This window comes from Gracilinanus agilis, chromosome 2, assembly GCF_016433145.1.
Source record: "Gracilinanus agilis isolate LMUSP501 chromosome 2, AgileGrace, whole genome shotgun sequence".
Lineage (NCBI taxonomy): Eukaryota > Metazoa > Chordata > Mammalia > Didelphimorphia > Didelphidae > Gracilinanus > Gracilinanus agilis.
In genome coordinates this window covers 500,721,946-500,734,287 of record NC_058131.1, presented here as the reverse complement: position 1 = coordinate 500,734,287, position 12,342 = coordinate 500,721,946, and the positions used below count along the sequence as shown (strand labels likewise).

General features: G+C 33.9%; 1 protein-coding gene across 3 annotated transcripts in view; it reads left to right on the top strand.

The window, feature by feature from the left end:
* Nucleotides 1-12,342, top strand: part of EML5 (EMAP like 5) — a 197,919-nt gene that overhangs the window by 157,109 nt on the left and 28,468 nt on the right. For all 3 annotated transcript variants that reach the window (XM_044664992.1, XM_044664993.1, XM_044664994.1), the window contains 3 exons: nt 3,055-3,228; nt 5,692-5,900; nt 10,024-10,181. In XM_044664992.1, the coding sequence (XP_044520927.1) occupies nt 3,055-3,228; nt 5,692-5,900; nt 10,024-10,181 (541 nt within the window). The remainder of the gene's footprint in view (nt 1-3,054; nt 3,229-5,691; nt 5,901-10,023; nt 10,182-12,342) is intronic.

Here is a 12,342-nt window from a genome sequence, read left to right as displayed (position 1 = left end):
CTCTTGCTATGCTTTCTTAAAACTAGTTGTATCCCACACGGCTTCTCGCTTTCTTAAAACCAGATTATATTCTAAAACAATTTTGCCTTTGGCTGGCATATTTCTCTTCTTGGTAAATAAGTTAAATGTTCATTGATTAAGGTGGTTTTTAGATTCTTTTGATCTCCTTATTATGGCAATTGTCTTACATTGGTTGCACTTCATTTATAATCATTGTAATCAGTGTCAACATCCTTTCCTTTATTTCCCACTATTAATGTCAATTGCTTCTCAAAATCAATTGGGTTGGGGGGCATTTGGGTGACTCAGTGGATTGATAGTCAGACCCAGAGACAGGAGGTCCTGGGTTCAAATATGACCTCAGATACTTCCTAACTGTGTGACCCTGGGCAAGTCACTTAACCCCCATTGTCTAGCCCTTACCACTCTTCTGCCTTAGACCTAATAAGTAGTATTGATTCTAAGATGGAAGGTAAGGGTTTAAGAAAAAAGGGGAAAAAAAAAGATTGGATTGGAGTGGTTTGGATTATGTTTAATATATTTTTCTAATTTTTATTCTTTTAACCTGATACTAATTTTATCTATATTCTAACAAGTATAGTCTAACAGTAGACATATAGCTACATTAAGAATGATTTATTTCATGTAAACATGGGAAAATACTCTAAAATAATTAAAGAGTAAAAATGGCAGGGGGAAGAATGATCCATTTCCTTTCTGTTTGGTTTTGTGTCAGTCAATGTACCACTTTCTGATTCCTTTCTCAAAAAAAGTGTTTATGACTTTTACTCATGGGCTATTGTGTAGTCTGTAAATCTTTGATCTTTCTCTTTACTGAATCCTAAACTATATATTCTAACATTCTTTTTTACTAACACCACCTATTTTTCCTTTTGTAATGAAATCACCAAATATGAAAGTTTATTCATTTGAAATGTCTTATCAAATTCTTCCTTAATTTTTCTCTACATCTTTATCCTCTGCAACAGATGATTGTACATAAACTGCAATTATTTTCACAGAGGTCTTTTTTGCAGACACTTATTATGTCAGTTTATTACCAGCACAAGATGACTAAATGTTTAATAAAAAGTGCCTTTTGTTGCCTTTAGGAACACAATAAGACCAACTATACCAACTTTTATTTCCCTTTTTAAGGAGAACCTTCAAACTGTCCTAACATTGTAGTATAACTATATATATATATATACACAAATATACATATATATAGCATTGTAGTGTGTATATGTATATATACATATACACATAGCATTGTAGTATAACTGATATGAGTCCTAGACTTCCAGTAAGAAAGACTTGGGTTCAAATTATGTCTCAGATACTAATTGTGCTTTTAGGCAAAATATTCATCTCTTTGAGCCTCAGTTCCTTCATTTTTAAAATGAGGATAATAATTCCTACATCACATGTTTGTGAAAATCAAATGAACTAACCTAAATTAAGCTCCACATAAACGTGAGCTATTAATAGTTGTACATTACTATTGTTTATTGGTTTCATTTGTAGTAAGAATGTTAAAATTAATGATTCAGTTCCTTTAGTAACATGTCCTAGTGTTGGTAATAGCATTGAGGTGAGTACCAATAACTAAGGTAATGTTTACAGATGGCCTAAAAACTATGTGGTTAGGGACAGCTGGGTAGCTCAGTGGATTGAGAGTCAGGCCTAGAGACGAGAGGTCCTAGGTTCAAATCCAGCCTCAGACACTTCCCAGCTGTGTGACCCTGGGCAAGTCACTTGACCCCCATTGCCCACCCCTACCACTCTTCCACCTAGGAGCCAATATACAGAAGTTAAGGGTTTAAAAATAAAATAAAATTTAAAAAACCTATGTGAGTATTAGCATTCTCTGCCCTATTCCTATTACTCTGCCTTTGACACTACAGAGGTGAAAGTAGATCATGCAACAGAGCACCATTTTGAATGGCTAAGAAATAGATCTCCAAAATGCCAGGCAACTGACAATGAGCCTTTCTGGACTTAGTGATGCTTAGCCTCAGAAAACAAGAGTCTGCTGCCAGGATTGTACTTGAAGCTTTTTCAGTGTGACAAAAGTGACCAGAGCTTGCTGGGTTAGTCTTCAAGAACCCAGGGTTACCTTCATGCTCTTATGAGACATTGAGAGAGAGGATAAATAAAAGAGATCTGCCTAAATTTTTATGAGCCCTTTTCCCATCAAGAATGGCAATCTTATCATGCCCCAAATATGCTTATAGAGGTATTAATGTCCTTGAAAAAAACAAAGATAGGAAATACATATGGACTGTACCAAGTATACACAGGGGAAGAAGCCTTTGCTGGAAGGGACAGTTTTGAGAGCACTGAAGGATGTATTCTCAGGGTAACTTAAGGAGTAAAAAATGCTAGATGCATAGAAACAGAAATCTCATTACTCTCAGAAAGCAAAGAAAATTCTCTGCAGCAACAATTATACTAGCAACAATTTTAAAATCTGAAAAGTGAAGCTTGTGACATCTATGTTTCCCTTATGCAAATCCTGGAGAAACAAAATACTATCATCAAGTGACATAAATTTAGCTTTGTGGCATAAGGTTTCTGGCTAGCATTCAGCTATCTTTAATGATCATAACATATATTTAGTAAGTCATCTTTTAAACTTATATGTCTTATCCATTTTAATCATATAATCCCCCAATATATATTATATTATGTTTTAAGTTTAAGTAGTTTTATATTTCTAGTGTAAAATGTAAGTAAATAGCCATATTATAATATGCAAATTGAATAAATACATATAAAATTTAGTTACTTTGAGGAGTGTCTATTAACTGTGTAAGTTTAAAACTGCACTAAAACTTTGGGGGTATCCTATAATTTCCTTCCATCATCTTTTGTTTTCTTCACTATCATTTAAAATTGGAAATGTTTTATATTATATTGTTAGGAGAGATAAGATATAGTCCTTAATTTCATTAACTGTTTAATGTTTCAGAGATTACACACTATTTGTAGATATTAAAACACCATTTACAACATCTATAACAAACTTGTCTTTTTACATTTGTTGTTTAGCTACAGCTCCTTCTATACATATCTGGGATGCAATTAATAAGCAAACTTTATCTATATTACGATGTTACCATTCAAAAGGCGTATGCTCTGTCAGCTTTAGTGCTACTGGCAAACTGTTGCTTTCTGTGGGTCTGGACCCAGAACATACCATTACCATTTGGAAGTGGCAGGAAGGTAAAAAAAAAGATTTTTCTTCATAAGTTATGTTTATAGAGACTACAATTTTAAAATTAATTTTTTGTGGAGTGTTTATATTAATTTCATGACTGGCCATTTTGTCACAAATAATCAACATTTAGTATATATCCATTGTCTGTATGCTTATACCAGCCTCAGTTTAAGAAAAGTCAGCAAACCAAAATCTTAATTATCACTTAAGGAAATAATTTGAAAAAGAAAAATATAACTTGTCATTTAAAGAAACAATTATTCATGTTGCAAAAGCACTTGCCAAATAATCCCTTTCAATAAAGAATGTGTTTTTGGATGACTGGTTCTACAAAGTAATAGGAGGCAGGGGATGAATAAAATATTTGAACCTACCACCAATAGAAATAAAAATGAAACCAGATCAACTCAGAATGATAATGAAAAATCACTGGAGGAGTTGTTTTAACTTACCAAATTTTGGTTTATATAAAACTTTTGGGAAACATTTAGATATAAAGTGAAATACAGCTATACAAGGGCTTCATTGTTTTTTAAAATCTTGTGGTGATTGCTTTCCAAGAATTTATTGTTTGAATAATGAAGATTATAGGTAAAATGCATCTAAGAAGATTTATACTAAGAATCTTTCACCTAAGTGTCTCTTATATAATCACATTGCTAGGAGATGGCAGCAAGATAATTAGGCATGCTTTCTGATTCTTAATTATATTTATGGATCCTTACAACAAGTTGAATGCAAATCAGAAATATTTCAATTCAGTAGTCCAAGAATATAAATTGTTTTGGGGATATGAAAATGAAATGAAAGCAATTTGACGGAAACCAGTTTTAAACCAGAATTTTACACCACATCACATAATAAGCTCAGAATGGATATGCAACCTGAATAAGAGGTTACAGCATAAAAAGAAAGAAAAAGATAAGGTAACAAGATCAGGCACTTTTCACAACTGTGGTTTTGAGATAATTCATCAAATGAGATAGAAGAGATCACAAAAGATAAAATAGACCATTTTGATATCACAGAATTGAAATGCTCTTGCAATTCAGCAAGAATAATATGGGAAACCATCAATTGGGGGGAAATCATTTGATAACTATTTCTAATAAGGATCTGATAATATCTGATAGGAATCTGATATGATATTAACAAACATATGGAACCACAAACCATTTCCCAATATATAGCCAAAACATATGAAAAAAAAAATAGTTCTGGGGGCAACTACGTGGCTCAGTGGATTGAGAGCCAGGCCTAGAGACAGGAGGTCCTAAGTTCAAATCTAGCCTCTTACACTTCCTGACTGTCACCCTGGGCAAATCGTTTGATCCCTATTGCCTAGCCCTTACTGCTCTTCTGCCTTAGAAGACATGTACAGTATTGATTCCAAGATGGAAAGTAAAGGTGTTTTTTTTTAAATCATTCCTAAGAGTTGAAAACTATTATTAACCATATGAAAAGTTTCACCACATCAATAATAATAAGAAATAATAACAAAACGTAATCAATACATCTCTGAGCTTTCCCCTCACAACCAAAGTCAGTGTTGGAGGGCCTACTGGAATATAGGGAAATTGATATACAATCTTTTGGTGGAGATATAAATTAATCTACCTACCATTAAAACTTATTTGTAATTTTACGTTTTAAAAAGTGACTAAAATCTCTACATACACACTACTAAGGCATATTCCAAAGAGGTCATAGCCATAAATAAAGGTACCATATATCCCAAAATAACCATAGCAACACCTTTTGTGGTAGCAAAGAACTGGAAACAAATTGCATGTCCATTGGGGAATGGCCACAAAAATCACATAATATAAATGTAATGTAATATTAATGTAAGAAAAGACAAATATATAGAATTGAAAGAACCACAGGAAGATATATATGAACTAGTGGAGAGTGAAGTAATCAGAACCAGAAATGTAGCATGTACAATGATTATATAATAATGTAAACAAAAAGAACAAAAAACAAGAACTGGATTCTTTTATTTTTAACCCTTACTTTCTGGGCAATGGAGGCCAAGTCACTTGCTCAGGGTCACACAGCTAGGAAGTGTCTAAGGCAAGATTCAAACCCAGGACCTCCCATCTCTATGTCTGGTTCTCAATCCACTGAGCCATCTAAGTGCCCCAAGAACTGAATTTTTTGTTAACATAATAGCTAATCTTGACCCTGGAGAAAAGTACAAAAATGTTCATTATAAAGATGAGAAATTGTAGGTGTGGAATATCACATATACTGACAGACATAGTAGATATATTTGTTACTTTTATTGAGCTGCCTATTTTCCTTTTTTTAATTTTTAATTTCAAAGGGTGACTTTGTGGGAGGAAGATATATTCAGGAAAAATGTGTCATAAAGCAACCAGTAAATAAATTTTTTCAGGTTTATTTGAGGATTTTAAACTTGATACCTTTATAAAGTTTTCACTGTTGCTATTTGTTGTTACTAGGTGCCAGAATTGCCAGCAGAGCTGGCCATAACCAGCGTATTTTTGTAGCAGAATTCAGACCAGATTCAGATACTCAGTTTGTTTCAGTGGGAGTGAAACATGTCAGGTTCTGGACCTTGGCTGGAAGAGCTCTGCTTAATAAGAAAGGGCTGCTGAGTACCTTAGAAGATGCCCGGATGCAGACAATGCTTGCTGTAGCTTTTGGAGCAGTATGTATCTTAATTGAACTTTTAAAAAGTGTGCATGTATATTTGTGCATGTGTGTATCAATTTAACCGTTTTTTGATAACTTTGTATCTTAAGTGTATTTCTCTAAATTTCCTTACCCAGATAGATGTCTTATATACTGACTTATATAATCTTAACTATAAACCTCCTTGACTTTTTCCCTGATATTCTTTTTCTCAAATAGGAGAAGGAAATAATAGCTTATTTAAGTATCAAGGCAGAGTACTGGGTAAAATTTGAATCAAGAGGCCTTTATTGCCCATCTCAGTTATTTGCTCGGCTGGCTGAGCAGGGCCCAGTCATTTAACCTTCTGACCTTCCTTTCTCTCCCCTTTAAAATATGTTCAAGAATACTTGAACTCAGTCTGTTTTGCAAGAAAGGAACTTGGCAATAAAGCACATTATAAATGTGAATTATTAGTAGGATTGACATTCTTAAATACCATCATTAATCATAGGATGTTTATTTCCCACCTACAGAAGACAAGGGATTTATTCAGAATTACAATAGGTGGGGGGAGGGGAAAGGGAAGGAAACAAGAATTACAACTGGGGACAGAATAAACAGACATCCAGATCTCCTAAAATATATCTTCTTTCAGTAGTTTTTCAAATTCCTAAAAAGTGCCTTGCAGAGTTAAGAAACAGCAAGTCATGCCTGTGCTCTTACAAGAAAGACAATTTGTGCCTGAAAGGCTATTTGTATTTAAGGTTTCCTCTACCTTTTAGGTTTCAGGTTTGTGTTTTAAGCATTTTTCAATGATAAAGGTAGAGGAACCACATGGATTTTGCAATCTCAATTCAATAACTATTTTAGTGCCAATATTTATTTAGTAAAAAATCACTGTGCTTTGTGTGAAGATACAAAGGTATAAAAAATAACATAATCCTTGCTCTGGAGGACATATATTACCACACACACACACACACACACACACATATATATATAAATAGGAAGCAAGTAAGAGCTGTACCAGAAATAAGCATGAAGTAGAATATGACTAGGTAATAGAGAGGTCCAGATACACTGCTAGAAATTTTTGAAAAATGGAGAGATTTACTGTCAGCTGGGGGACAAGGTGAGGCTTTATGTAGGAAATAGGTCATGACTGAGGTCTTAAAGGAAGAGAATATCAACAGAAAGTTATCATGAAAATGTACTTTCTCTTCCTGAGGGACGGCTGATAGGAATGAATGAGGGCAGGTGAAGACAGAATAGGATCATATAGAGTGGCTGGCTAGTGGTCTCACTGGAATGTGGAATATATAAAGGAAAGAAGTATGAAAGAAGTTTGGTAAAAAACAAAAATAAGTCTGCAAAGGTGGGTTAGAACCAGACTGCAAAGAGTCTGAAGTGCCAGGCTAAGGAGTTCGTATTTTATCCTATGAATAGAATGTAGGGAACTGACATGATTTATTCTTTGAGATTCTGGAGGAATTTATGTGAAGGATGGGGAGGGCAGAGAGACTTCTTATAGTCTTCTTAGTCTTCTCCACACAAGAACTGATATGCATAGGAGCTAGTACACACACACACTTCCACCCTAAAAGAAAGAACAACTTTACTAGTCAGAGGAATGAATACTAATGAGTAGTTATTTAATTTTATCCTTTTTGGAGATCCTCAGTAAGCTTCACAAAAGAATAGTGGTAGAGAACAATTTGGCTTTTTAATCAACTATTAGGCTTCAAATATATTAGTAAAATTTAACTATAATTTAACTCTAGTAAGATTTAACCATGATGACTGATTAATGGAATATTTGCTTAATAGTGTTGTCTTAAATTTTTTTTAAACCCTTACCTTCCATCTTAGAATCACCACTGTGTATTGGTTCCAAGGCAGAAGAATGGTAAGGGCTAAGCAATAGGAGTTAAGTGATTTGCCCAGTCACAAAGCTAGGAAGGCCAGATTTGAACCTCTCTAGGCCTGGCTCTTACTCCACTGAGTTACCCAGCTGCCCCACTTACCTTAAATTCTTGAAGACTAATCTAAACTTTAGTGTGCATTATAAAATAACTGACAAAGGTAAACAGGAAAGAGTATCAAAAGACATTCATTAAGGTTTAACTGTGTACATCCTACATGGGACCATGATTCTTATGCCAAATAACTTTGTCATTATTGGCATTGTTAGGAGTATCCATAGACAGAGGACAAATGGTACAAGTTGAATATGATGGAATGGCATAAAAAATTAAATTATATTAAATTAAGGCATGAGAAAGGAATGCATTGGGAAGAGAGGAAGGGGAAAATAGAATGAGGTAAATTATTGCACAAAAAAAGAAGCATAGAATGATTTAGCTCAGAATTCCACTCTGCAATCTGAATCTCACAGAAAGAGCATTCACAATAGAGGTGAAGATGGGATTACCCTACAGGAAAATAGGAGAGGAAGGCAGGTGGAGCTGATAGAAAAGAGGGCAAATTGGGGGAAGTGGAGGTTAGAAAGTAAAGATTGATAAAAAGGATGGAAAAATTAAAAAACAGTAATAATAATGGTCCAAAAACATTTTTATGAGTCTCTCTTTTTAGATCTCACTTCTCAAATACTTAGAGAAATGAGTCAAATATGTAAGAATACAAGTCATTCCCTACCTGATAAATGGTCAAAGGATATGAATAGGCCATTCTCAAACAAATTCATTAAAGCTCTCTATTGTCCTGAAAAAAGTGCTCTAAATCACTATTAATTAGAGAAATCCAAATTAAAACAACTCTGAAGTATCACCACACACCTTTCAGATCTACTATTATGACAAAAAGAAAATAACAAAATTTGGAGGGGATATAGGAAAACTGAGACAGGCATGCATTGTTGGGGGAGTTGTGAACTGATTCAGTCATTCAGGAGAACATGGACCTGTGCTCAAAGGGCTATAAAATAGTACATAATACCCTTTGACCCAGCAATACCATTACTAAGTTTATATCCCAGAGATAAAAAAAAAAAGCTGGGGGAGGAGAAGAACCTATATGCAGAAAAATATTTAAAACAGCTCTTTTTAGAGGAGCAAAGATTTGGAAAGTGAGGGGATACCCATCAATTAGGGAAGGGCTGAGTAAATTATAGTATGATTGTAATGGAATGCTATTGACAAGCAGGAGAAGCTCAGAAAAACCTGGAGAGACTTACACAAACTGAAGCAGAAGCAGAGTGAAATAAGCAGAACCAAGATAACATGTAAAGGAATACTTTTCAATGAACAGCTGTGAATAAGTTAACTATTCTCAGCAATACAACTATCCCAAAGGACTCATGATAAGAAAAAAAAATGCCATGTACTTGCAGAGAAAAGAACTGAGTCTAAATCTAGACCGAAGCAAACTTTTTTCACTTTTAATTTTTTTCTATTTGTTTCCTTCACCAAAAGATTAATATGGAAAAATACTTTACATAATTATACATGTAAAATCTATAAGAGATTGCTTAGCATCTCTTGGGGGGATTGGGAGAAGAAGAGAATTTGAAACTCAAAATTCTTTGAAAAATGTTGGAAACTGTTTTTGGTAAAGATATTTTATCAATTACATGTAATAACAAATTTCCACATAAGTTTTCCAAAGTTATATGATCCTAGAAACTATTTTACACATAATTGGAGAAAAATAAAATAAAATGTAATGCCTTAAAAAATAAAATAATTGACACTTATATTGCACTTTAAAATTTGAGGCTCGCAAGAAGGTGGGTCAACATGTGACTTTTTTTGGCCACAGTAACTCAATATTATTCACTAAGGCATTAAAGAATTTAGATTTGCTTCAGTGTGAGGAGTCCGTGGTGATAAAATCAGGTATCTGTTAAAATGTTGAAAAAAATATCAAGGATTGGTTTCAACCACCTCTCTGTTTATATCTTTTAGCAAAACTTAAAAATAGCAACACTTAGTTGTTTCTCCATTTCTTCAAAGCTTTATTTTTCTCAAATAGATTCTAATGGACAGTCAAATAACAGAAAAATAGACAGTTGATGGAAGATAGGCATCAGTAACCTTTAGACAGATATGTGTTCTCACATCAATGTTTATATGAGAATTGCTTGCATTAATTATTTTCCTCATTTGAATCTTTTGATAAGTGTATTTTTCCCCTTTCAGAATAACTTGACATTTACAGGTACCATCAGTGGAGATGTCTGTGTGTGGAAAGACCACATTCTGATTCGTGTTGTGGCCAAAGCTCATAATGGACCTGTCTTTGCAATGTACACAACCCTGAGAGATGGGCTTATAGTCACAGGTGGCAAAGAAAGACCGTGAGTATTTTTTTTAATTACTTGAAATTTTAACTAGTTTTCTCAACTAAATGGAACTTTAACTGAATATGTATAAATATTTATGAGGTTACCACTTATTTATCTCCATTTGACTTTTTAACCACTCTGTCAGTTTTTTCTTCTCATATTTCTCTTATTTCATTCTTGTCGTTATTATTTCTTCAAATTTTTCCCAGTATAAATTGAACTCTAGAAGTTCTGTTAATGGGAAAGATCTTCAGACCATTAGACTCAGAAGCCTGTGTTAAAATCATACTTCTACCCAATTCTTACTAACAAGATGACTCAGATCAAGTCCTTAAACTCTTAAACATAGTTTATCTGTAAAATGAAAATAATCCACTATTTACCTCCCAAACTTTACTATATAAATGTGAGTTATCATTATAACTACAATCCATATCCATAAATCTTTATAAAGTTCCTTCCAGATGCCTAACATAAACATTTGAAGAGAAACCTCTTCCAATGAACAGAGCTCACAATGAATGGGAAGGGATTCCCATGAAGGGGGCAAGGTCATGACTCTAGAATTGAGCTCATAGAAAAGTGAGCATGGACGGGCTTGGAACTTCCTCATGGATTTAGCTAGAAACTCACAAATCAGAAGAGGGAGCCACAGGTGTAAAGACTGCTGAGGTGAAGGTGGAAAAGCCTACAAAGGCAAAAATGAGTGGAATGGAATGAAATCTGATGAACAAAATTGTTTTATAATTCATATTTTTTTCTTCTCAAAAAGTACCTTGTTGGCAAATAACTAAGAAAAATTAAAGGATGCTAAAGTATTGTTTTTAATGCTATAAGTGTTAAATTCTTTATTATTTGCATAAATATACATTATTAATATAACATTTAATCAGTTCTACTTTTGTGCATTTCTCTTGAGTTCCTGTACCCTGATAAATCATTGGAGCTTGTTCCCAGCAGATTGCATTAGGAATGGTAAAAAACCATGACCAGGAATTCAGGAATGGTTCAATATTAGGAAAACTATCGGTATAATTGACCATATCAATAACAAAATCAATAGAAACAAATATATTTATTTCAATAGATACAGAAAGCCTTTGACAAAATACAGCATCTTTCCTTAAAAAGATAAATTGCATCTATGTAAAACCATCAGGTTACAGCGATAAAGTAGAACCCTTCTCAGTAAATCAGGAATTAAGAAAGGATGCCCATTATCACTTCTAGTATTTAATAGTGTGAAGGGTTAAACTTTAGGGTAGGAGTTTGAACAAAAGTCAGCACAGCAGTTTGGTAAAACAAAACATTTTATTTTGAGGAAAGTTTGGATAGGAACTAGAAAGGAGGAAAGTGAGAGAACTCTTATACCTATACCTAAGATCCCAATCCTAACTAAAATTTCTCAAAAACACTAAATCTATCTGCCTTCCAGGGCAATGTCTTCCATCTGATAATATACCCACTATCTCACTACCTACCTAAGTTAATCAATAGGCATTAATCAATAAGGCTATTAAGGCCTTAAATCCTTTTTCTCTATCCACAACTGTCAGTCAAAAACTGCCCGTCTCAAAAAGAGAGCCAGAAACTGCTGCTCCTCTCCCCAGGGAACCAGAGACCAAAGCCCTTTTTTCACTACCTGCAACTTACTAACCAACTCTCAACTACACCCTTCTAGCTGTCACCAATTGACAGCCTGCACAACAGGGGTACTCCTACTCAGAAATCTTTTTGCTCCCTTGCCTTTTAGAGAGAAAAAGGGAGAAATTAAGAAAAACAAGAGTGTACTGGAAATGCTAACTAGCAACGAGCAGAAAAAGAAATTGAAGGAATTGGTATAGGTAATGAGGAAACAAAGTTATTACTCTTTGCAGATGATATGATGGTGTACATATAGAACCCCAGAGAATCAACTAAAAAACTAATAGAAATAATTAACAACATTAGTAATACACAATATAAATGCAAAGTAAACCCACATCAATCATAAACATTTCTGTTTAGCGCCAGCTAAATCCAACAGCAAGAAATAGAAAAAAGGAATTCCATTTAAAATAACTGAGGACAATATAGAATATCTGCGGGTATACCTACCAAAACAAGGCAACTATATGAACACAGTTACATAATCCTTTTCATACAAATCAAGTCAGATCTAAACAACTTGAAA